General features: G+C 44.7%; 1 protein-coding gene across 3 annotated transcripts in view; it reads right to left on the bottom strand.

Moving 5' to 3' along the window:
* The window catches only part of CCDC148 (coiled-coil domain containing 148), a 214909-nt gene that overhangs the window by 70754 nt on the left and 117112 nt on the right, over nt 1-27043 (bottom strand). For all 3 annotated transcript variants that reach the window (XM_075317245.1, XM_075317247.1, XM_075317246.1), the window contains exons 6-8: nt 17704-17867; nt 9124-9219; nt 8864-9042 (exon numbers count right to left, since the gene is read on the bottom strand). In XM_075317245.1, the coding sequence (XP_075173360.1) occupies nt 8864-9042; nt 9124-9219; nt 17704-17867 (439 nt within the window). The remainder of the gene's footprint in view (nt 1-8863; nt 9043-9123; nt 9220-17703; nt 17868-27043) is intronic.

Here is a 27043-nt window from a genome sequence, read left to right on the forward strand (position 1 = left end):
ATACACACACACACAAATACACATACAATGCGCAGCACATACACATGTATATACACACACACACACACACAAATATGCATACAATGCGCAGCAAATACACATGTATATACACACACAATGCACATATACATGTATATATACACGCACACACAATGCACATACACATGTATATACACACACAATGCACATACACATGTATATAAATACACACAAACAATGGACATACACATGTATATACACAAACACACACAAAACACATACATACCAGCTGGTCTCCTCTTCAGTTCCTCCAGACACTCACAGTTAAAGGACCTGTGGTGACATCATGGTCACATGACTGTGATGTCATCAGAGTTCCTTATGCTGTCTTAATTTTTGAATAGAAACACTGCGGGCCCCTAAGAGTGTGCTGACTCTGGGTAATCACCCAGTTTTCCCTTTCCGAACGCTGGTCCTGCCCATGAAAATGGTCTGATTATAGGGTGGGTGCAAGAGGCACATGCCTGGGAATCGCTTTGAGGACTCCACGATGGAATTTCTCAACTCAGGCTGCTTATCACAAATTTACAAGTTGAAATTGAAATAAATGTCTCATGGGTGGCATGGTGGCTCAGTAATTAGTATAGTGGCTCAGTGGTTAGCACTGCAGTCTTGCAGTGCTGGGGTCCTGAGTTAAAATCCCACCAAGGATAACATCTGCAAGGAGTTTGTATGTTCTCCCCGTGTTTGTGTGGGTTTCCTCCGGGTACTCCGGTTTCCTCCACACTCCATATACATGCAGATAGGGAATTTAAATTGTGAGTCCCAATGGGGACAGTGTTGCCAATGTATGTAAAGCGCTGTGGAATTAATAGCGCTATATCAGTGAATAAATATTATTATATTATGGGTACAAGTAACCTTTTATAAATGGAGACTGCTCATCAAAGAGGTGAAGAGGTGTCTAAGTATGAGAGGAGGAAATCTAGTGACAAAATCTCAAATCTAAAGAATTCGCAGTCTTGACTGTCTCTGGTGAGAATCTCACACTTGCTTTGCCATCTCGCCTTTGTTTGATACGATATCAAGGTATCTAGTGTAGGATGGGATGGGGATCAACCAACTAAATTGCTCAGGGGCCAATTAGCCAAATGTGTACCCACAAAAATGGCCTGTGTAAACAAGGCAGCGATTAGCTAATTAATAAACTGTTTCTGTGGTTGTTTGTAAAGCAGTCAAGTAAGCGATACATGGCTGGAATCAGGCTCTCTGCCCCTACTTCATGCTGCTCTCAGATTACATAGCAAAAAACTGCTAACAGATTCCTTGCAATCTAGTAGATCCAGGTCCAGACCTTGTTTGTCATGAGAAGCCGGGGAGCCTGAGGCTAGAAATGGTTTATACCTTCTGTCTACTCTCTCCCAGGCAGAGTAAATAGCGGCATCAGGAACGCCACTGCTGCTAGCGGACCCCAGAAATCACATGATTGCCAACCGCCCACCCCCCTCATGACAGAATTGCTACAGATTAGGTCTGCCTGTGACTGATGGCACAGCCGGGGGCTGTTTTACACTGTAACTGAGGGTCCTATGGTCTTTCATGTCCTCTTTGAGACATATTATATACCCAGTATATATATCAAATACAATAAACAAATGGAAAAAATGTCATAAAATGTATCTCACCCAAAACAGTGAAAAAATGTGACCATTTCATATAAAATACATTGTCCTACAGAAACATAAGGAAAAAATACATTATATATATATTTATTTATTTAGAGAAACACTCCTAGTAATAATTTTAATCCTTAAAGGGAACCTGTCACCAGATTTGGTGCCTATAAGCTGCGGCCACCACCAGTGAGCTCTTATATACATCATTCTACCATGCTGTATATAAGAGCCCAGGCCGCTGTGTAGAACGTAAAAATCACTTTATAATACTCACCTAAACGGTCGCTGCGGTGGAGTTGGGTCTTATGGGCGTCTTTGCTCTCCTGTGCCGGCGCCTCCTCTTTCGGCCATCTTTGTTGTCCTTCTTCTGAAGTTGAAGTGCATGACGTGTCCTACGTCATCCACACTAGCTGGCATTGAGGTCCTGAGCAGGCGCACTTTGATCTGCCTTGAGCAGGGCAGATCAAAGTATTGTTCTGCGCCTGCGCGGGACCGGCGAGTGTGTATGACGTAGGACGCGTCATGCACACAGGCTTCAGAAGGAGGACAAAGATGGACAAAAGAGGAGGCGCCGGCACTGGACAACGAAGACGCCCATATGACCCAATTTCACCGCAGCGACCGTTTAGGTGAGTATTACAAAAGTGATTTTTACGTTCTACTCAGCGGCCTGGGCTCTTATATACAGCATGTTAGACTGCTGTATATAAGAACCCACTGGTAGTGGCCGCAGTTTATAGGCCCCAAATCTGTTGACAGGTTCCCTTTAAGGATTAAAATTATTACTAGGAGTAATAATCTTGAGAATTAATCTTTGCAGAGAACCATCTGAATGAAGCAGAGGTTAAGCAGGAGCTCAACTATCTCCAGCAGTCCCGTAGACAGTGAATAGAATGGAGATGTGTATACTTGACGTCTGCATCTTTGTTCTCAGGAGTGTTGGATTCCCAGCAGTTGACTTCCCCAGATCCGTAAGGTATATCGACTATTGATAATGGGTTACTTACAAACTTAGTCAAAACTCTTAAAGCGAGCGACCCTCTACCATAGCTGGAACCCTTTGTTCACCTCCTCCGTTGAGACTATCGCTTCAGGCTAAGATGACCTCCACCGTGGTACGGCTGAATCAAACCAACCTGGATGATGAAAAAACGTTTTTAGCAGCGAAGGCAACAGGAAGGGAACAGAGGGCACCAAGTGGAGTTTAAAGCTGTCACTGGTGACAGACAGTCATGTGGTTCTAGCAATAGAAGGTCACAGCCTTCGGCTGAACAAAATGCTCCCTGACTTTCCATTGTTCCTGCTGCTAGTATTCATTGTACTAGGTAGCTTTCCTGCTGCGTTTTCTTATCTTCTCCTTTAAGACCCAATGGAATCCACCTTCCATCCAGCTGCTGATTATCAGTATTCCACTTGTGCTTAAATACGTCCATCTTCCCTAGACTGGTGCTGTGGATATTATTCAGTTCATTAAAGCTCTGGTTGCAAGCAGGTGGCTTGTATTCATCTGTGGTATCGGGGCTTAAACTTTGCTAAACTTCTACCTGAGTCACCTGTGGATAAGTAGTTCATGCATTTTTCCCCTGTGTGTCCTCCTTGAGTTTTCTCCAGTATTTACTGGGGTTGACAAAGAGCTCATCCCACTTATTCCCTATGTAGGTTCTCGCATTAGGGATACCTAGGGTCAGGTATCCGGCTCGGCGCATAGGTGCGGAACCCATCTAGGGTGGTGAGGGACCCCAGGGACCAGCGGTAGATTTGGTCAGGGATGACCAGACACACGGTTTCCCTTCCCTTTCACCATTCGCTTGGTACGTCCCCGTACCTAGCGTGACAAAAGCGATGCTCTACCATAACAGGAACCCTTCGTTCACCTCCTCCATTGAGACCGATGCCCTCCGTATGTCTGAATCAAATCATCCTAGAAGAAGGAAAACCGGTTTCAGAGAAGGCAAAAGGAAGGAAACAGAGGGCACCAAGTAGAGTGACAAATGTAAAGCCAATTTTCAGTGCCATGGTAGAGGGTTTGGGTTGCTATAAAAGCCCTTTCAGGCGTAGTCGTTACGCAGAATAAAAATAATATAATACTAATATAAAATTCAATATAAATGTCCCGTGTAAAACTAGTCTTGCACATACAGATCGGGAATATTATTGGCTTTTATATACTGTACTTTGCAATTTACGCTTAATGCCGCTTTAATAACCTGGTAAGATATTGCCGATTCTATGGCTTCCTTTCAATGATGATTATAAAACAGATAATAAAGCTTTTTCTTCCTTAACTGATGCAGAACTGGTAATTGAATTTCAGATGTTATATTATCATTTCCTATAATGCTCCGGTATTAGTTGTAATGCTCTGATTCATAGTAAGTGAAATGGAAACATGTTATTTTCTGGGTTTGGGATGCTGGTGGATTACTCAAATACAATTCCCGCTAATCCTTTTGTAGTTACTGTAGTGGGAAATTAAATATTATTTCAGCAAAGTAATAAATACAAGATATGGTAGTACTACAGACCGAGGACAAATAGTAAAAAAAAAAAAATAAATCTTGCCGTTCACACACATTGCTAATTCCTCTTTGCCTAAAGGAATTAAACCGTAAAGCAGAGTTGTCCGGCTCTGGCGATGTGGTGGGCGGCCGGGCAGAGACGTTCCAGAAATCGCTCGGAAAATGTAAATATTGGAATTTTTATGTGTGGAGTGTTTTTATAGTGAGCGCTGCCTTCCAATTTTAAGTATGCATTAGCAAGTAAAATACCGTTCTAAAAATAATATTATTCTGGAGACTCTATGATCCGTTCCGAAAAAGGGACTTGCAAAAAGTTTAAAACTCAGCGATTCACCCACGGTAAAACACTCTATTTTTACATAATTATACAGGCACAGTATTGAGAGGAAGTCTAACCACCCACAGCAAACATCCTTGTAGATATTTTGTAGAAAACCAGGCTTACTGCCCCTCCTAGTTCTCTCCGTGTTTGGCGTCAAATAAAGGTGGGGTTGGCCTCTATTGCAAGCATTAGAATGGTGTAAGGTTTCTGATGCAGCAGATGACTCTCAAAGACCTTGGCGTTTAACACTAGAAGTCCCAGAGAGGGGTCATTTAAAATTTCTACCTTTGGAACCCAGAGACGGGTCGAATGACCTGAAGGATTTTAGCTAACATCCTATAATCACCGACTTTTGTTCTGTAATTAAGGCCATTACTGTCGCACCACAGGAGGTTGTTGTTTTCCATTGAGTTTAGCCATTTAGTTTCTAGTTAGTTCTATTCAGTTTGGAATAAGGTTCATTTGACCCTCTTTTGGGACTTCAGGGGGGAGCTAGAAATTTCTGGGACTTCTAGTGTTAAAGGAAACCTGTGACCCTGGAAAACGCTAATCAACTCCAGATATAGTGTGCATATGTAGGTAAATAGCATTGCTGCACACCCGCCTTACTCAAAGCACAGTTACTGGGAGAAAATGAACTTTATTTCTCCTGTGACCCTGGAAAACGCTAATCAACTCCAGATATAGTAGTGCATATGTAGGTAAATAGCATTGCTGCACACCCGCCTTACTCAAAGCACAGCTACTGGGAGAAAATGAACTTTATTTCTCCTGTGACCCTGGAAAATGCAATCAACTCCAGATATAGTGTGCATATGTAGGTAAATAGCATTGCTGCACACCCGCCTTACTCAAAGCACAGCTACTGGGAGAAAATGAACTTTATTTCTCCTGTGACCCTGGAAAATGCAATCAACTCCAGATATAGTGTGCATATGTAGGTAAATAGCATTGCTGCACACCCGCCTTACTCAAAGCACAGCTACTGGGAGAAAATGAACTTTATTTCTCCTGTGACCCTGGAAAATGCAATCAACTCCAGATATAGTGTGCATATGTAGGTAAATAGCATTGCTGCACACCCGCCTTACTCAAAGCACAGCTACTGGGAGAAAATGAACTTTATTTCTCCTGTGACCCTGGAAAACGCTAATCAACTCCAGACATAGTGTGCATATGTAGGTAAATAGCATTGCTGCACACCCGCCTTACTCAAAGCACAGTTACTGGGAGAAAATGAACTTTATTTCTCCTGTGACCCTGGAAAACGCTAATCAACTCCAGATATAGTAGTGCATATGTAGGTAAATAGCATTGCTGCACACCCGCCTTACTCAAAGCACAGCTACTGGGAGAAAATGAACTTTATTTCTCCTGTGACCCTGGAAAACGCTAATCAACTCCAGATATAGTAGTGCATATGTAGGTAAATAGCATTGCTGCACACCCGCCTTACTCAAAGCACAGCTACTGGGAGAAAATGAACTTTATTTCTCCTGTGACCCTGGAAAATGCAATCAACTCCAGATATAGTGTGCATATGTAGGTAAATAGCATTGCTGCACACCCGCCTTACTCAAAGCACAGCTACTGGGAGAAAATGAACTTTATTTCTCCTGTGACCCTGGAAAATGCAATCAACTCCAGATATAGTGTGCATATGTAGGTAAATAGCATTGCTGCACACCCGCCTTACTCAAAGCACAGCTACTGGGAGAAAATGAACTTTATTTCTCCTGTGACCCTGGAAAATGCAATCAACTCCAGATATAGTGTGCATATGTAGGTAAATAGCATTGCTGCACACCCGCCTTACTCAAAGCACAGCTACTGGGAGAAAATGAACTTTATTTCTCCTGTGACCCTGGAAAACGCTAATCAACTCCAGACATAGTGTGCATATGTAGGTAAATAGCATTGCTGCACACCCGCCTTACTCAAAGCACAGCTACTGGGAGAAAATGAACTTTATTTCTCCCGGGAACCGCTGGCTTTCAGTTGCTGAGAGGAACATAGAGCGACTACATTGATCGCTGACTATACTCTGCACGGCAGATGTAAGCACGCTCTGATACTTTGATTGTCAGCTTGCTCTGCACAGATGCATTGCAAGCTATCAATCAATCCTAACCTTCTGTATCCTCACCTATCTCTTGTAGACTGTGAGCCTTCGCGGGCTGGGTCCTCTCTCTTCATGTACCTGTCTGTGTCTTGTATTGCTTATGACTATTGTACTTGCCCCTATTATGTACACCCCTATTCACATGTAAAGCGCCATGGAATTGATGGCGCTATAATAATAAATAATAATAATAAATAATAATAATGTGTTTACAGCTGACGCTCACAGTATAGTAAGTTGTGACTGTAGCCACTTTGTTTGCACCCAGTGACTGAAAGTTGAGATCAGTAGGAGAAGAAATCGGGTATGTGCCGCGCTAACTAATACCACAGGATCCGATAGTAATATAATTCCTTTAATGTTCGTACAGGTGACGCGTTTCAGAGACATCCATCTCCTTCATCAGGACATCAAAGGAACAATATGTCATCAGCTAAAGATAAGCTTCTATATATACAAGTGCAGTGCCACATCAGAGGGCCGCCCACCACAATTCAACATCAACAGCATCCACCCCGTACAATGTCCCAATATGCAGCACCAAACTCGTACAATGCCCCAATATGCAGCACCAACCTCGTACAATGCCCCAATCTGCAGCATCAACCCTGTAGAATGCCCCAATATGCAGCACCAACCCCGTACAATACCCTAATATGCAGCACCAACCCCGTACAATGCCCCAATATGCAGTATCATCGTTACATAGTTACTAGGGTTGAAAAAAGACCTAGGTCCATCTAGTTCCCCCTTCCTCCACCAGTTCTACATTTGGTCACTAAGTCATTTATAACCAACAATGTTATGTACTGAGGAAATCATCCAGCCCTGATATAAAAGCTGTTCTAGTATCTGCCATTACTACCTCTTGTGGTCGGCATTCCACAGTCTGACTGCTCTAACTGTAAAGAACCCTGTAGAATGCCCCAATATGCAGCACCAACCCCGTACAATGCCCCAATATGCAGCATCAACCCCGTACAATGCCACAATATGCAGTAGCAACCCCGTACAATACCCCAATATGCAGTATCAACCCTGAACAATGCCCCAATATGCAGTATCATCCCAATACAATGCTCCAATATGCAGCACCAACCCAGTACAATGCCCCAATATGCAGTATCATCCCAATACAATGCTCCAATATGCAGCACTCACGTGGGAACATATAGTTATCCAGTGCCAACAAAAAAGCAAACACCTCACATTACTCACCCTCACCCCCTCGCTCCTTGGTGCAGCCCCTCAGTCCTCTATGCGACTCCTCCATAGCCAGCATTATCTCCAGCAGCTACAGCACAACGGTGAGCACTGGGATGATGGGATCTGCTCCGCACTGGAGGAGGCAGCTCCGCCCCTCCCGGTAACATTATCACCTTCCAGGAGCACCTACAGTCTAGCCTTAGAGAATGGATTCCTGCGGCTCTGCTGCCTACAGTGTGCAGCAGGATCGCTCCCAGCCCGGCTCACTGCTTACGATAGATGAGAGCAATCTGGATATGGCGCCCCAGAGCCTTGGGCTTCAAACAACTGGCCAGACTGCCCTCATTACTAACTGGCCTGCATGGGCCCCCTTCACCTCTGGGCTCCGGTGCCACTGCACCGGCTGCACTGGCGGTATATCCGCCAGTGTGCGATCTGATGTGTGTGAGTGTGCCGGCTGGAAGCAGGGGAGGAGCGCTGTGAAGTATACCTGCATGGAGCGCTCGCCAAAGATCTTAGGAGGACCTGGAAGCGACACAGACGTCGGGGTCTGGTCTGAGTTTCCTGGGAAGCGGGGTCTGCTTTTTTGGGTGGTAAACTTGCCCTCAATCTGTGTTTCCCCGAGATGACGCCCTACCCCAAAAATAATTCCTAGCGCATTTTTCGGGGCCAAACATAAGAGAAGACAGTGTCCTATTTTCGGGGAAACACGATAGATATTACCCCGCTTTTGGGAATTAATGTTCAATCCGGGAGGAGAAAGAAGCAGATTTCTCTTAGAAGACATATTACAAAGTTTCTTACTTTCGTGTGTACTATTGATTTAGAGGGAAAAAAAGAAAAATAATAAAATGATGGTCACTCTTTAAGCAATATGAAACCTAAAAGGAAGACACAAGGCAACATAACAAATCATGTAGCTTTAGGATAAACAAACAAGGGGAGAAGCTGAATAACAAAAAACATTGTGTAGTGTCTGCTGAAGAAGTGTAGGGAGCAGGTATTATCGTGTAAGCCGACATCGGCGACCGTATCCCACCTGTCTATGCCTGTGTGCTCACTATCGAGCTCCTCCATCCTGGACTGGTATAAGCCAACAAGCTGCTGGTAGTCGGTCAAAATTGATGTTTTCAGCTCAGGATATGGACAATATAGCTCCAGGAGGACTCCGGGTACTTCACCGAACTGACGTGTTTTTTCTTCTGTATCAACACATTCCTGCAAGAAAATGGTTTTACAGCTGAAATAAGCAGCGTTTTCTCCACTCGCTACCCCAGACTATAATGAGAATTCAGTTACCTGAAGGTCACGTACTAAAAGTTCATTCTCTAGAGCCCGCTGCTCCTCAATGAGTTTCTCAATTAACGCTTTTTGTTGACTCTTTACAGATTCAACCTATAAATATATATCAAAGGGGAAAGCATTGACATTCCGAATGACACTGTCAGCAGTAATTATAGAACAGCAAAATGTACATGAGAAATACGGGGACTACCAAGAACTGAACTCTGCCGCTGAGAATATAAAGAAGTCTCATCTACCTTTATCCAAATAACCACTGAATATTCGCTCCTTACTGTAACATCTATTATAAAAAGCTGAGTGTATGTGTGTGTGTGTGTGTGTGTGTGTGTGTGTGTGTGTGTGTGTGTGTGTGTGTGTCCGCTAAAGGAATTCGCACAGTCACTTGTACAATCACAAATTTTTGCACAGACGCCTCATGGGACTCTGGGAACGTCATAGACTATGTTTTGAGGGGGAAATTTTAACCCCACACTTTACAGTTATTCGCCAAAAAACCTGCTTACGTTAAAGTCAATGGAGCTGGGAGCCACAATGCAGCCAGGACTTCGGAAAAACGTTGGCGTGTCCCAATGCAGCCAGGGAAAGAGACAGACAGACGGGGAAAGAGACAGACAAAGAGACCGACAGACAGGGAAAGAGACAGACAAAGAGACAGACAGAGAGAGACAGAGAGAGACAGACACAGACAGGGAAAGAGACAAAGATACAGACAAAGAGACAGAGAAAGAGACACAGAGAGAGAGACAAAGAGAGAGACAGACACAAACAGACAAAGAGACAGACAGGTAAAGAGACAGACAAACAAAGAGACAGACAAAGTCAATGGAGCTGGGAGCCACAATGCAGCTAGAACTTCAGAAGAATGTTGGCGTGTCCCAATGCAGCCAGGGAAAGAGACAGACAGACAGACAGGGAAAGAAACAGACAAGGAAAGAGACAAAGAGACAGACAGACAGGGAAAGAGACAGAAAGGGAAAGAGACAGACAAAGAGACAAAGAGACAGAGAGAGAGACAGACACAGACAGGGAAAGAGACAGACAAAGATACAGACAAAGAGACAGAGAGACAGACAGACAGGGAAAGAGACAGACAGGGAAAGAGACAGACAGAGACAGACAGGGAAAGAGACATAGAGACAGATAGGGAATGAGACAGACAAACAGGGAAAGAGACAAACAGGAAGGGAAAGAGACAGACAGGGAAAGAGACAGACAGGGAAAGAGACAGACAGAGACAGACAGGGAAAGAGACATAGAGACAGATAGGGAATGAGACAGACAAACAGGGAAAGAGACAAACAGGAAGGGAAAGAGACATACAGGGAAAGAGACAGACAGAGGAAGAGGGAGACATAGGGAGACTGGGAGAGACACAGTTACTATCCCGGGTAACGCCGGGTACTACGGCTAGTTTATTATAAAACTCCATATCATGTACACAGGCAGAACGGTAAGCCCCATCCATGGGGTGATTGAGCAATCATTGCTCTCAACCATTGGCCTGTGGGACGATGGCCGCTAATCAAACAAATGAGCAAAGGAAGGCGCCAATGATTGCTCCAAACAAGCCCTGATCAATAATCAGTGGTTGATTCAGCAAGAAAATTTGCTTGTGTGCTATATTCAGGGAACTGCGAAGATATTATGCAATGTGCACGTAACAAATTATGTCCTATGACACGATGTTCTAAAATGTTTTCTACCATTCTCCCAAATTCTCATTTGTCTAGTATTACAAGTAAAACTGAGAAATCTGTAAAGAAATGGGTTTTTTTTGTGTCTCTGGAACTCAGCAATGTCTTTATCTTTGCTCTCCTGTATCTGGCTGTAAGACAACTGGCTGCAGCAGGAGCCTCTCCCCCTCTTCCTTCTCTACAGTAAGAAATAAGTATCACTGATCCACCAGGTAACAATGGATCATTGGCAGACTAAAGAAGCACTCCTGTGTCATGGAGTGGCAGAGGATAACAGAGGACTGGGGCCCTTAAACTGGCACTCAGGCTAGGGTGGCCCTAGCTGTCCCTGATCCCATAGATATGTCTGAAGGTAATGATGTCTGGGCCGCCTTCCTACCCCTGCTCCTGACCAGCTCTGACATAGTACCTCCTCTCTCCCTACCCCTGGGGGGGGAAGCACCAGACAGGATCATGTGAACATCAACAGTGATAGATAAATAGGGAAAATCAAAACTTTAGCACACAGCTCACTCACACAGAGCAATCAGGCAACAAATGATAAGAAGGAGAACTAAATGGGGCTTTACACGCTACGATATCGTTAATGTTTTATCGTCGTGGTCACGTTGCTAGTAACGCACATCCGGCGTCATTAACGATATCGCAGCGTGTAACACTTACCAGCGACCTTAAGCGACCTCAAAAATGGTGAAAATCGTTCACCATGGAGAGGTCGTCCCCTTACCTGCCGCCGGCCACAATGCGGAAGGAAGGAGGTGGGCGGGATGTTACGTCCCGCTCATCTCCGCCCCTCCGCTTTGATTGGCCGGCCGCTTAGTGACGTCGCGGTGACGTCGCTGTGATGCCGAACGTTCCTCCCCCTTGAGGGAGAGATTGTTCGGCAGTCATAGCGACGCCGCAGACCAGGTAAGTGCGTGTGATGCTGCCGTAGCGCTAATGTTCGCTGCGGCAGTGATCACACGAAATCGCATGCACGACGGGAGCGGGTGCTTTTGCGTACGATATCGCTAGCAATTGCTAGCGATATTGTAGCGTGTAAAGCCCGCTTTAGACTGGGAGGAATTTCCAGACTGGAAACCACCAGCACACGGACCTGTTTATGAAAAAGCTACAGACGGCACAGAAAGACAAATTCCTCCAACTTAAAAAGGCGGGGAGTACCTGTAATAGGTCTCCAGCAACATGTGATCCAAAAGGTAACCAGCAGGCTAGCAGAAATTAACTCCTGCTAGTCTGGTCACTAATGAGCACACAGATGGTCTACACCCGAGCCCGCCTGTGCAACTCAGACGCACCAGAGAAAGTATAGTGAGAAGTGTCAGAGTTTGTGGTCTGAACAGCGTCCAATGCCGCCATGACACTCGGCGAGTTTAGAGCATAACGCCGTGTGACATCCTGTTCATTTTTTTACCCCCTAAATCTGTGTAAATGCTACTGTACTGTAGTTTCTGTGTGTTTATACGTTAACTAAAGTTGAGCGAGTACCTATCCGTACTCACTATACTCATAACGAGTACTGTCTAATACTCGTGTATTCATTCCGAATAGTGTGTGCTATGCAAGTCAATGGGATAAAACTCGCAAAGTAACGAGTAACCTGAATGCCGTACTATTCGTGCGAGTAGCAAATAGTGCGGAATTCGGGTTACTCGTTACATTGCGAGTTTTCCCCATTGACTTGCATTGCACACGCTATTCAGAACGAATACACGAGTAGTAGAGAGTACTCATTATGAGTATAGCAAGTCCAAATAGGTACTCGCTCAACTCTAAAGCCACTTTACACGCTGCAACATCGCAAACGATGTCCTTAGCATTCGCACCCGCCCCCGTTGTTTGTGCGTCACGGGCAAATCGTTGCCCGTGGTGGACAAACTCGCTGCTACCCGTCACAAGGACTTACCTTCCTAACGACGTCGCTGTGGCCGGCGAACAGCCTCCTTTCTAAGGGGGTGGTTTGTGCTGCGTCACAGCGACGTCACACGGCAGGTGCACAATTGAAGCGAGGGGCGGAGAGCAGCCACAGGAAATTCACGCCCACCTTGTTGCCGGAGGACGCAGGTACGGTGTTATTCGTCGTTCCTGTGGTGTCACACGTAGCGATGCGTGCTGCCTCAGGAGCGACGAACAACCTGTGTCCAGAACAAGGAACGATATTTGAGAAATGGACAACGTGTCAACGATCAACAATTTGGTATTTTACATCCTTAGCGGTCGCTCGTATGTGTTACACGCAACGACGTTGCTAACGAGGCTGGCTGGATGTGTGTCACGAATTCCATGACCCTAACGACATCTTGTTAGCGATGTCGTTGCGTGTAACCAATTGCCATCTTCATACTCTCACCGATATCCAGCAATTTATACTCTCCGGACCTCACTGTGCTCTATAGGTGAGCTGGTAGTCTCTTTTATAATGTAAGTCTAGGGAGCCACACTTGAAATCTTGCGGGTCACACAAAGCACAGTGTAATCTGGAGAGTCTGAATTGTTATCACATGTGGCACTGAATCCCGGAGAAGACAGTTATCAGTGGGTATATTAAAACACTGCACTATACTACACTAATTACACAGGTTTAGGGGATAAAAAAAATGATGATGAGTGTTTATTTAAGGCAAGGTTCACACACATACAGTGTTGAGCACTGCAGTCATTGTTATGAGGCCAGCCAAGTCACTTTGGCCACTGTCCTGGCAGGGTTCAGTGTTTCAGACTAGTCCAATAGCATGGTGACTAAAGATAGACGGATTTATTCGAGGGACTCCGGTCTATCAGCCAAGTCACTAGAATCTGACCATTGGATGAAAGCTTGTGAATCTCTTACCTTCTGGGATCCTTGGTGCAGCTTTTCATTAGCTGGACTTCCACAACCTCATCATTGCAGTATGACACACAGATGATGTCACACCAGCCCAGATAATCAAAAGCCGCCCTGGAGATTCTGGAAGATAGAGATTTGCAAGCCTTCTGACTATTGGTCAGAGACTACTGACGTGGCAGATGTACTAGTCCTGTGGATTCATCCACCCATCTATAGTGGTGACCACTCTTTTGTGAATGTCTGATAAAAAAAGATCAAGGTTGAGAGGAAGCCCAGACAGAATCCAAAGTAGAGATGAGCGAACCTGTTGAAGTTCGGTTCTGCAGGTTCAGCCGGACTTTAGATAAACTTCAGTTTGGGACCTAGACTTGACCTGAATCGCAATGAAAGTCACTAATTGGGCAGTTCGGGTCTCTGATCACTTCTGGGGGTGGGTGAGCAAGCTTTTTCCATTTTTTTTTTATGCACACTACATCTGATCACGCTGTTGTTACCCCCAGTGTGAGCCGTTCAAAAAGTACAAGTGGTTTGCACTGGGCTGAGCATCGAGTGTACCGGAGCACAGCGATGCTCGCGCAAGTGGTTTACATACATAAAGCATCCAAACTCTGAACTCAAACTTTGTATTTTTTTGTAAAGTCTGTGTTTGGTATGAACATTGAACTTTGTGTTTGCTCATCTCTAATCCATAGTTACTAAAGGCCGCTTTACACGCAACGACATCGCTAACGAGATGTCGTTGGGCTCACGGAATTCGTGACGCACATCCGACCTCGTTAGCGATGTCGTTGCGTGAGAAACGCAGGAACGGCTGTTAACGATCAAAATTACTCACCTAATCGTTGATCGTTGACACGTCGTTCTAATCCCGATTATCGTTGCTGCTGCAGGACGCAGGTTGTTCGGCGTTCCTGCGGCAGCACACATTGCTACGTGTGACACCACAAGAACGAGGAACATCTCCGTCCCTGCGGACGCCGGCAATGAGGAAGGAAGGAGGTGGACGGGATGTTACGTCCTGCTCATCTCCGCCCCACGCTTCTATTGGGCAGCCACTTAGTGACGTCGCTGTGACGCCGAACGAACCGCCGCCTTAGAAAGGGTCACAGCGACGTCGCTAGGCAGGTAAGTATGTGTGACTGTTCCTAGCAATGTTGTGCGCCACAGGCAGCAATTTGCCCGTGACGCACAATCGACGGGGTGGGTGCTATCGCTAGCGATCTCGCTAGATCGCAGCGTGTAAAGTGGCCTTTAGTCAGCCTCTTATTAGTGCTTGGCTCTGTTGGAGCTATGCCGACAATTCCAGCACAACCCATATTTTCGGCATTCCGACAGAAACCCCGACGCAGTGCTCCTCCGAGGGCACTGTGTATGTGTGCAGCTAGCCTAACCCATGTATTCTCTGCTTGATTCCATTTTTCAGGATCATGCAGAAAATATTGCAACCAAGCCTATTAATTATTTAATCCTTTATTCCTAAATGTAGTGTTTTTCTTTTTCTTTTTAAAGAAAGTAGCTCGCACTTCACACATATACCAGGATTTCACAGTTAAATATTTAATTGCAAATAAAATCTATAAATTACTACATGCCTTATAGTCTCTCAGTATCATTTACTTGCTTAGTTCTGTTTAAAGATGGAATTTTCTTTTAAAGAACATCTGCCACAATCTTACGAGTTTTATTCACTTGGGAGTATTCAAGTAAATGAAGTCATCTACGGTGTAAATTACATGAGATTAAATAATTCTAACATGCTAAACATACAAAGCTGAAAGGTATTTATTAATCCATTTGCACCACCTTTTCCACCTCTCTTGTGAGATAAGTGGGAGGTTTTTAGAGAGAGGGGGGTGTAGCCAACAACATAAAAGGGAATCCATCACCGGGTTTTTGCTACATCATGTGAGAGCAGCATAATGTAGGGAAAGTGACTGATGCCAACGATGTATCACTTAGTTTACTGGGTGTAGCGGTTGTGATACAATTAAATTTTTTAGATGTAGCATGTAGAAGAGCTCCGAAAGTTAACCCCACCCACACCACAGCTTCCTGTGTTCAGTGTTTATTGGCAGTAAGCTGCTAATCTGTGCTAGGGGTGTGGTTGGACCAGGAAGGACAGGGCAGGTAGTCCAGCAATGATAATCTCCTGCTGATAAAACACTAATTGTATGGAAACAAGAACATACAGCCTAATAAGTGACATTGCTGGAATCAGTGTCTCAGCCCCTTCCTCGGGCAGCACATGGAATACATAGCAAAAACCTAGTGACAGATTCCTTTTAACTAAATGGAGTCCATCAACAACGCACATTGGATAGGACATCAAGAAAACAGGGTCTGATCTGTAGTTTCGGGTAGTGTCTGTGTAATGCTGCGTTCAGCATTGCACTCGCAGGGTGTTATGGCGGCGTTGGGCTTTGTTCACACTGCAAAGTCTGACAAACAGTCTGGGATTCCATAGTTGCACAGCCTGTCATGGGCGTCAGCTGCTTCTGGCTTTACTGCTCTACAGTACAGCAGGAGTTAACTTCTGCTGGCTTGTGATCATCTGCAGGGAGCTCAGGCTGCTGATTACCACCCTCAGCCACCTTCACCCTTTATCAGGTTCTGGATTCTGGGGCTGAGTGCCGGATATAGCTTGTGCTTCCTCGGTTTCTGTGGTTATCCAGTTCTATGGTGACCTACAAGTTGCAGCTCTGCGTGGTATGGGAGTTCTCCAGTTGTGCTTTTATTTCCTAACCCTTTTGTATTGCACCCCAGATCACATACTGTCCCTCCTTTGTATTTGAGTGCAGTGTGCACAAGTTTTTGTTTACCCTAGTCTGTGCATATTTGTTGGGTTTCCATTGCTGGGTTTCTGGCCCGCTCCCTGGGTGGGAGGAGTAGTATCAGGGCTCGGACATGAGACAGGGTCACGCTGGGGTTCTTTAACCTGGCTACCATCAAGCCTACCTTCAAGATAAGGGACAGCGCAGGGACCCCAGTCTTAGTGTTAGCCTAGGAGCCCCTGTTCCATTGGTACATATCCCGTGACAGTCTGCTACACATTGAACACAGAGAGCTGTGCTGATCGGCTCAGTGAGCAAAATGTTTAAATCTGGCCACTAATAACAGGCGATCAGAATAGGGGCTGGGTGTCAGACCCCCACCAATCTGTCATCTATATTAGATAAAAACACTTTAATTGTAATGTCTCAGTAATAACAGAAGCTGAGAAGCCAGTGCTAACACAGCTCTAATAAAGAACTAACATTAGAGATAATGGTGTTTGGATGAACTGAAGAGTGAAGAGGAAAAATAATCAACTGGGAGAAGACAGCCACCTGGAGTCACCAAAATCATGAACATTGCTGTGTACCATGAATAGGAACAACCTGTTGTATATACAGTATTTCTTGCATTGCATATTTTTCCTCCTATCAGGAAATTCCTTTATTGTTTCTAGGTAGATTTAGACTGTATGAAGATTGTCCCTATGTTCCTCCCTTAGTTGGCTTCTGTATAGAATGCTCCTCCCTTCTTCAGTGTAGACTAGAGGAACTATTGCTGAAAACACATGTGTACACCCTGTACAGATTATTCCTTTTCACCTGCCTTTACTTTGTACTTAATACAAGATTCTAGAAGAAAACTACAGCGTTTCTCCTGGTCTTCCTACAAGTCATCGTTTCTGATTGAGTTTAAAACTATCTGTGGATGCCTATAGTGTGAGTTCAAGCATACAGTTTTCTAAGGGACTGATAATTAGAGCGCTTGGGATTCACAGAAGTCTGAAGTCAATGTATTCTGGGGGATCGATATGATTTATCACGAAGATAATATTTTAAAATAATAATAATACAATAAATATTTAGACAATGCACAGACATACATCAGGAACACTGGAGACCTCGCTTATCATGGCCGAGTAGACGGAGAGCACATACAATATTCTCTTACTTTTATATATTTCCTTTGTATTTCTGTATGAATTCAGTTTGCATAACTCTAATAATTATGCAAAGCAATAAGGGAAAACGGCATTTCAAGTAACATAGGTAAAACACTAACCTCCTTCATAATATTCACCGGATCAAAGTCATTTTCCATTTGGGACTTGAGAAAAGAGTGATGTTGTAATTGACAAATTCTGTGTTTCAAATCGTCCCTCAGCTGCCAGATGGGATGCACTGTGCATGCTTTATACTCATCGCGCTCCTCGGATAATTGCTGTTCTGCTTCCAAACAGAAAGTTTTATCACTTAATGGCAAGTGAAAAATTAAGCCCTTGACTGCCAGCGGGAACGCCGGTGCGGGGAAGAGCGTAGCTCAGAGACTCCTCTGGGATGGCCGAGGTTAAGCAAGTTAACTTCCGCAATCCGTTTTATCTGTCTATATAGCTTGTTTCATTTTTAGTGTAGGATTAGTCGTCTTATCAGATACATTCAGCACGTATAGCACACTCTTCACGTTGGAAGAAATATCAAACACTTTTTGATAACTTTCAAGGAAAGAAACCTCTTAAAGGCATAAAACAGGCATTCATGAATAACATACCAGTGTGAGACATGTATTGACTGACAGTTTTCTCTTCAGATCTACAGGTCTTACATTGATAATGACCCTGTCATTTAAAATAAGCCCTGGAGGCAGATTCTCAGGGAGATCTGTGTCCATCTCATAGATCTTAAATATTAAGAAAAACAAGGATTTATCTGGAATAAGACATCAGAAGGCTGATATCATGATATCATTGTATTCAACTTTCTATGACTAGTGTGCAAACATAGATGGCTTAAGTGGGTAGATCCTTCTAAGACATGTAGATCCTTCTGTGAGACATGTAAATCAGGAGGTCAGACTATCAGTCATTACATGTCTCGAACTTGTAACGCTTCCTTTCATTTCAAATAAGCTCTGGAGGAAGACTCTCAGGGAGATCTCTGTCCAGCCCAGAGAGCTTAACAGTTCATTTACATATTAGGAAAAACGTGGATTTCTCGGGAATAAGATATCAAATCACAAGTATAACGGTATCATTTTATTCAACTTCATATGCCTATATAGACAACTTAAGTTGGTAGATTCTACTGACAGATTCCCTATAAATGAAAGAAGGCATTATCAGTGTTATACATGAACATCAGGACAGCAGACTGCCAGTCATTACATGTCTCACACTAGTAATACCCTCTTTCTTTTAAAATAAGCTCAGGAGGTAGATTCTAAGGGAGACTTATGTCCAGCCCATGGATCTTAACATCTCAATTACATACTAAGAAAAACGTGGATTTCTTGTAAATAACACATCCGATCGCAGATATCAAGGTATCATTTTATACAACTTCCTATGACCTACATGCCCATATAGACGGCTTAGGAGGCTTGATCCTACTGACAGATTCCTTTTAAGAATGTTTCCAATATAGCTTTTAAGCACTATTATTATTATTTATTATTATAGTGCCATTTATTCTATGGCGCTTTATATGTGAAAAGGGGTACACATAATAGGGACAAGTACAATAATCATGAAAAACACAAGGCACAGACTGGTACATGAGGAGAGAGGACCCTGCTCACGAGTTCTCACAGTCTACAAGGGATGGGTGAGAATACAGTAGGTGAGGATGGAGATAATCGTGTGACGCTATGGAGGACTGAAGCTTACGGCAGGTTGTAGGCTTGTCAGAATGGGTGGGTCTTCAGGTTCCTTTTGAAGCTTTTCAAGATAGGCGAGAGTCTGATGTGTTGGGTAGAGCGTTCCAGAGTATGGGGGAGGCGCGGGAGAAATCTTGGATGCGGTTGTGGGAAGAAAAGATGCGAGGGAAGTAGAGAAGGAGATCTTGTGAGGATCAGAGGTTACGTGCAGGTAAGTACCGGGAGACTAGGTCACAGATGTAGGGAGGAGACAGGTTGCGGATGGCTTTGTAGGTCATGGTTAGGGTTTTGAACTGGAGTCATTGGGCAATTGGAAGCCAGAGAAGGGATTGGCAGAGAGGAGAGGTTGGGGAGTATCGGGGAGACAGGTGGATTAGTGGGGCAGCATAATTTAGTATAGATTGAAGGGGTGCGAGACTATATAAGCCAGCCGGATCAGTGGTGCCCCCTCTTAACTTTGGTGCTACTATGGTCCTGCAATACAACAGAGGCAAAGCTGCCTGATATAGCAGATTCAGTGATGATGTTGCCGCTAGTCTGAACAGTCAATCAAGGAGGAGCACTGCCCCCCAGCAAGCAGGAAGCCAAGAGGCCACTGAGGGGTGCACACTTGAAATTACATCATGAAACAAACACTTATTTCCGATTCTGCTTGTAACTTCGATTTCATAGTAGTTATCTATTATTTAAAGCTGAGTGTATGTATGTATGTATGTACGTGTGTGTGTGTGTGTGTGTGTGTGTATGTGTGTGTATGTGTGTCCGCTAAAGGAATTCGCACCGTCGCATTTACAATCACAAAATTTTGCACAGACACCCCATGTGACTCAGGGAACGTCATAGACTATGTTTTCACAAGAAAATTTAACCCCGCGCTTTACAGTTACTTTCCAAAAAACCTGCCTCTAATAAAGTCAATAAGGCTGCGTGCTAGTTTATTAATAGCAGCTGTGATTGGTTGCTATAGGAACAAAATAAATTGTTAGTATAAGCTTATGTGTGAGGTAATAAGATGTCGGTGGAGACATCAGACAGAGACAGACAGACAGGGAAAGAGACAGAGGCAGACAGACACAGACAGACAAGGAAAGAGACAGGTACAGACAGACAGGGAAAGAGACAGGCAGACAGGGAAAGAGACAAGGAAAGAGACAGACAGGGAAAGAGACAGGCAGGGAAAAAGACAAAAACAGGGAAAGAGATAGAGATAAGGAAAAAGACAGGGAAAGAGACAGAGACAAGAACAGGCAGACAGGGAAAGAGACCGAGATAGACGGGGAAAGAGACAGACGGGGAGACAGACGTGGAAAGAGACAGACCTGGAACGAGACAGACTTGGAACGAGACAGACCTGGAACGAGACAGACCTGGAACGAGACAGACCTGGAACGAGACAGATGGGGAAAGAGACAGATGGGGAAAGAGACAGATGGGGAAAGAGACAGACGGGGAAAGAGACAGACGGGGAAAGAGACAGACGGGGAAAGAGACAGACGGGGAAAGAGACAGACCTGGAACGAAACAGACAGAGATAGAGAGAGACAGACAGAGACAGACAGACAGAGACATATAGACAGACAGAGACAGACAGAGAACTGGGAAAGAGACAGAGAGACAGTTACTATCCCGGGCAACACCCGGGTACTACAGCTAGTAATAATATAAAATAATAGTTCTGCAGAGAGTTCACCTTAAAGTTGTACAAAACCCACAAAACAGCTTTTCATTCCAAGGAAAACGTGAAATGCACATGAGCCTTTCCCGTTGAGTATCTAACATACAGGGAACGGAAATTTAAGGCTACGCAGTCAAAGAATACATTTATAGAATCCGCTTGATCCAGATTCCTGATTCCGCGGCGCTGTCACCTGCGGTGTGTTAACAAGGTGTTTCCTTCTTCCCCTTAGTCTATGTTTTATTAATGCGGCTGCTCCGTGCTCTCGTGTATTACTGTCAATTTGTTCTGCTGATATCATTCCGCAGTCTCCCCGTCTGCTCCTTGGATGTTTCCCTTATTCTATTCAGTGTTTGTCAGATATTATTTACTGCTGATTTTCTCATTTGCATGGTTAGCTGTAGCTCATGTGTATGTCTTTTCTGTTCTGATGTTGGTTCTGTACAATATGAAGCGGCAGATAAGATGTGGACTGAATGCAAGATGATCGCATCTGAGAGTCTTTCTACAAGAATTTTCACTTTGGGGTTTTAACCTACAAAATGGGACAGGTACAGATAAATACACGGGGGGACGATTTTTCTTAAGTAAGCTAGGGACGCAATATGCAAATAGGCCCAAAATGAACAGTAATGAGCTAAGGTTGGATAACTGGCTAATGGTTCAGAACAAAATGAAGAATTTTAGAGAACTAGGGAGGCAAATATCTGACATTGTAAGGAATATTTACTACTAAAGGGAATCATTGTCAGCAGGTTTTTGCTACAATCTGAAAGCAACATAATGTAGGAACAGAGACCCTGATTCCCATGATGTATTACTTAGCTTACTGGCTGCAGCAATTGCTATGGAATCAGAGTTTTTTCTGCTGCAGATCTAGCAGAGCTCTGAATACTAAGCTGTGTATAATCCCGCCCACAGCACTGATTGGCAACTTTCTGTGAAGAATGTAAAGTGACAGAAAGCTCCTAATCAGTGTTAGGGAAGAGGTTGGACCAGTAGGCACAAGACGTCTAATCTTATAGTCATAATCTCCTGCTGATAAAACAATGATTTTATTAAAACAGAAAAACACAGCCCAGTAAGTGGCACATTGCTGGAAACAGGCTCTCTGCAGATACATCATGCTGCTCTCAGAATACATAGCAACAATCTGCTGACAGATTCCCTTGAAAGAAACACAAAACCTAAAAACTAATTATTATAATATATAGTTGTACCCACTGTTTCCTGCATTCTCTTCACAATCCTCAGTCAATCCTACAGAGAACAAAGGGGTTAATCTCCCCCGTATTAGTTACCTCTTCAGATCATGGCCGGCTGTTTTTGGTTTCCCACCCTCTTAGTAGTGAAGTTGAACCTTGAAGACCTTTTGAGTAGGGGGATGGGTGTAGCGGGGGGGAGCGGGGGGGGGGGGGGAGGGCTCCTGCTGCAGACAGTTGTCTTACAGCCACACACAAGGGAGTCAAGAAAAGGAGGGGAGACAGGTCTCAGCCATTGGTCATATTTTATTGTACTAAAAGCAAAATAAGAATAAAGATAAGGAGGAGAATAAGAGAGAATTTACTAGCATTTCTTTTTTAAAGGGAACCTGACAGCTGATACCTGCTGCCTCCACAGCCCAGTAAATATAAGACTCTGGCTGTATAATTTCAGCTATGTATGTTTGACTCAAAAATGATGACGCATTTTAGGGAAAAACAAGCCATTGTGGACATAAATGCATGGGAGACTAGCTGCACAGGTGGGTGTCCGGTGGCTTCTCCCCAGCCTCTGCCACTGACTCACAGGTCTCTCCCTGCGAGCATCTATAGGAAAATACCTGTCAATCATTGGCAGCGGAAGGGGCGAAGCCACTGGGGGACCACCTGTCCGACTAGTCTACCGTGCGCCTCTGACCGCGGCGGTTTTCAAAGTATGTTCTTTTCTGAAACGTCAGGGTTTCAGAGTAAAAAATACATGGCTGAGTTCATACAGATAGTGCCTGACACATACTGCCTATGTATCCGCTGTCACGTTCCTTTTAAGTGTTTGTGCACTTTCTTTGCTTAGTGTTCCTTTAGGGCAAGCCCATTAAAAGGGAAAACAAATTTCTGATACTCAGTTCTGCCATTAAAGGAAATCTGTCAGCAAGTTTTTGCTATGTAATCTGAAAGCAGGATACTGTAGCGGTTAAAACACAGAATTCAATGATATGTCACATGTCAAGCTCCTGTGTTGTTTACTTAAACTTTGTGTTTTATCACTAGGACATTATCATTGCTGTGACTAACTGCCTAGTGCCATGTTGTCTGACTCAACCCCCTCTTGTGATTAGCACCTCCCTGTCTATAGACATTGTACATACAGAATCTGATGTGTTCGGGGGCAGCTTTTTCAACTCTGTTGCATTGCTAGATCTAAAAACTCTGTGTCAGAACAGCTGCATCCAGTAATCTAAGTGATACATCATTGGATTCAGGGTCTCTTTGCCTATATCATATTGCTCTCAGATGAGAAAGCAAAAATCAGCTGATAAATTCCTTTTAAAGGTCAATTTCAACATAGCTTGAGATATAGATAAATACAGATAAGCAGGGGCATTAATACAACAGGTGCAGGGGTTGCAATTGCACTTGGGGCCTGGAGCTGAAAAGACCCCAAAAGTTCCTTTGGCCTATATGAAAAGACCAGTGCTATGAAACGCTTGCAATAATTGGGGGCCCTGTTGGATCTGCACTGGGGCCCTTTAGCTGCAAGTTACGCCAATGCAGATAAGCAACCTCTGTACGCACATACACACTAAAGGCTACTTTACACGCTGCGATATCGGTCCCGATATCGCTAGCGTGGGTACCCGCCCCCATCTGTTGTGCTACACGGGCAAATCTCTGCCCGTGCCGCACAACATCGCGCAGACCCGTCACACATACTTACCTGCCCGGCGACGTCGCTGTGACCGGCGAACCGCCTCCTTTCTAAGGGGGCGGTCCGTGCGGCGTCACAGCGACGTCACTGAGCGGCCGCCCAATAGAAGCGGAGGGGCGGAGATGAGTGGCCGGAACATCCCGCCCACTTCCTTCCTTCCTCATAGCGGCCGGGAGGCAGGTAAGGAGAGGTTCCTCGTTCCTGCGGTGTCACACATAGCGATGTGTGCTGCCGCAGGAGCGACGAACTACATCGTTACTGCTGCAGTAACGATAATCGAGAATGGACCCCCATGTCACCGATGAGCGATTTTGCACGTTTTTGCAACGATGCAAAATCGCTCATTGGTGTCACACGCAGCAACATCGCTAATGCGGCCGGATGTGCGTCACAAATTCCGTGACCCCAACGACTCCGCATTAGCGATGTTGCAGCGTGTAAAGCCCCCTATAGGCCATTTTTTTGGGGGGGACACCAAAACGCCTATCAATTAGTATAAAAGTAAAGGGGAAACCTATGTAAACACAGGGAGAACAGAACATACTCCATACAGATGTTGCTTTTTGTTAGACTTGAAAGGATGAATCAGGAACAGTGCTCGTAAAACTGCGCTAACCCCGGAGCCCCATCTAACAAGCTGCATTATTCATACCATACACACAGTCTGACAGGTATATATTTCCCCAATTTACTTTTGCTGCTTACCTGAGATAATGTCTTTCATGCAGGAGACATTACTGGCCAGGATTCCTTACATCATCTCCCATCCTCTTATCACAGATTCTTACCTTTCGCTATATCTGGCAGTAACATTACAGTCCTGGGTCCCATGCCAGCCCTTATCTGCTACTCCCACTCCCTCATCAAAGAACAGTTTGTGCATTGTGTACAGAGCATATTCGGTTCCCACAGCTTTGTAATATCTTATTTTATATAATAAATCATATATAAATGTGTTTCTGGTGTAGCGCGTAGGATATATTAATGTATATGTCACGCCGGTAGCCTGTACGCATTCTTAGCACCGGTTTACTCAGTCTCAAGCCTGCACGCTGAAACCTCTCTTTGCCGCACTTTTCTGCTGTCTCCACCTGGCTATAGGAAGGCACAACTGGATTCTGCAGGAATTTAATCCTGCTGTGTCCTGCAGAGTTTAGTTTCCCTGTAATCTCCTGCTAGGAAGGGATATATTAAGCAGCCTTTCCCTCCCTTTGGTGCCTGATCTTGGTTCCCAATACTTCTGATGTCTTGTGTTCCGTCTAGGTGTTTGATGTATCGTCTCTCTATTCTTTGACCTGGCTTGTTCCCTTGCTTTCGTCTGACCTCGGCTTTGCATCCTGACCCTGTGCCTCTGCCCCGACCACAGATTGTTTTACTACTGCTCTACCTGTGCCTTCTGTACCCCGCACTCCTGCTTTGACCCTCCAGTCAGCTGCTGCAGTTCCAGGGACTGCCCTGTGAGTGGTACCTGGCGACTACGGGCAGCCCAGCCTATCCTCACCAGAGGAGGCCATAGTGAAGATCAAGCAGTCGCTTGGTCGTGCCCCTCCAGGGTAAGCCCGGCCAGATGGCACTAGCCATCACAGCATAATGGCAGGTTATCGCCAAATCTGTCCTTTGCTAATCACATGTCCTTGCCTTAAAGGAAAAAAAAATGGCTCATGTAAAAGTTGGATATTTGTAGTTCCTGGTCATGACTTTTGGCCTTGTTTTCAACTCAATGTCCTTAAATCCGACTCCTGGTTTGTCTGATAAAGTCTCCTTGGAATTCCTGGCTAGGTTTCTTGGTGTGTTCTAGCTTGGCCATGGTTTGACACTTGTCTTACTCTGAGCATGTGTAACTCCTGCCTGGATCCACAGACTCAGACGGGCTGTAATGGACAGACTAGAGGGAAGTCACTCACCAAGCAGGACCCCCAGAACCCTGAAACCCTTTAACCCCTATACAGGGATTTAGAATTACACAGGGCCCTGGAGATCACTACCTGTGGAAGGCTGCAGTCCGATGAGAGTAATAGTCAGGCAGGGTCAAACCAGGAAAAGCAGAACAGGGACAAGATCATTCAGGCAAGGATGTATTCAGAAAACAAAGCAGAGGTCAAATCTGGATTGGGCAGTGAGGTTCATAAACAGCAGGCAGGAGGGTAATCAGGAAACAAGAAGAAGTCAGAACACCAGAATCACTAAACAAAACAGGGCGGGACAGGAACCAGGAATACAGAACTATCTCTGGCAGTGATCAGCAGACAGGAAGGGAATTAAGAAGGGTGTGGTGTCTTACCATTGGTTCTAGCTGAATGATGGTAACTTCAGCTGGAAGACACACGCCACCTACAGTCAGCCAGTGGTACTGCAGTTCCCAAGGAAACCCAGCTAAGTGGATGATCGGAGCCTGCATCCACCAACATCGACTCCTCTCCCATCACCTGCACTATCCACGGCAGGAACACGGCGTCGCCTGGCAATCAGAGTAGAAGTCGCTGGAGCGGAGTCCGGTGGTGACGTACTAATATCCAATCTGCCCTCTTAGCTTGAATATATCCTATGTTCCCTTTTTCTCTCTAAAACTGCAACATTTTGTCTCAATTTTCAGAAATTGCAGCAACAGGTGCATTTGATGCAGTAAGGGCAAAAATGAAAAACAAAACACATTGCAGCAGCAACATTGTGAATACCTGTCTTTTGGCACCGTATCAGTTTAAGGTCTAACGCTCTAGCCTGTTGATTTTATACCTTTATAAAGTTCCCTATTTTTCGGTCCCTATATTTCTTAAACAAAAGTTCAAATTACCTGCTTGCATACAGATAGCTAGAGTTACATAGTCCGGGACCATAGAAGGTGTATATAAGCAGGCTAACGCCACAGTGTGGGGAATCATGGGTAGGGTAATCTGATATTAAAGGAACACTAAACAGAAAATGCACAAAAATATCTCAACATTTTATCTCTTTTTCCTTTCTTTTAATCCTATTCATTGCCATAATGCAAGTAAAATTGAAAACTACATATAGAAAAATATTTTCTGTGTCTCAGTCTAGGGGATCAACCACATCCCCCTCTTTATTCTGCAGTGTTTGGTATGTCGCTGCAAGGCTACTTTCACACTTGCGTTTAATGGCATCCGTTGCATTGCGTTGTGTGACGGATGCACCGGATGCGTTGCATAT

The sequence above is a fragment of the Anomaloglossus baeobatrachus genome, chromosome 7, assembly GCF_048569485.1.
Source record: "Anomaloglossus baeobatrachus isolate aAnoBae1 chromosome 7, aAnoBae1.hap1, whole genome shotgun sequence".
Taxonomy (NCBI): domain Eukaryota; kingdom Metazoa; phylum Chordata; class Amphibia; order Anura; family Aromobatidae; genus Anomaloglossus; species Anomaloglossus baeobatrachus.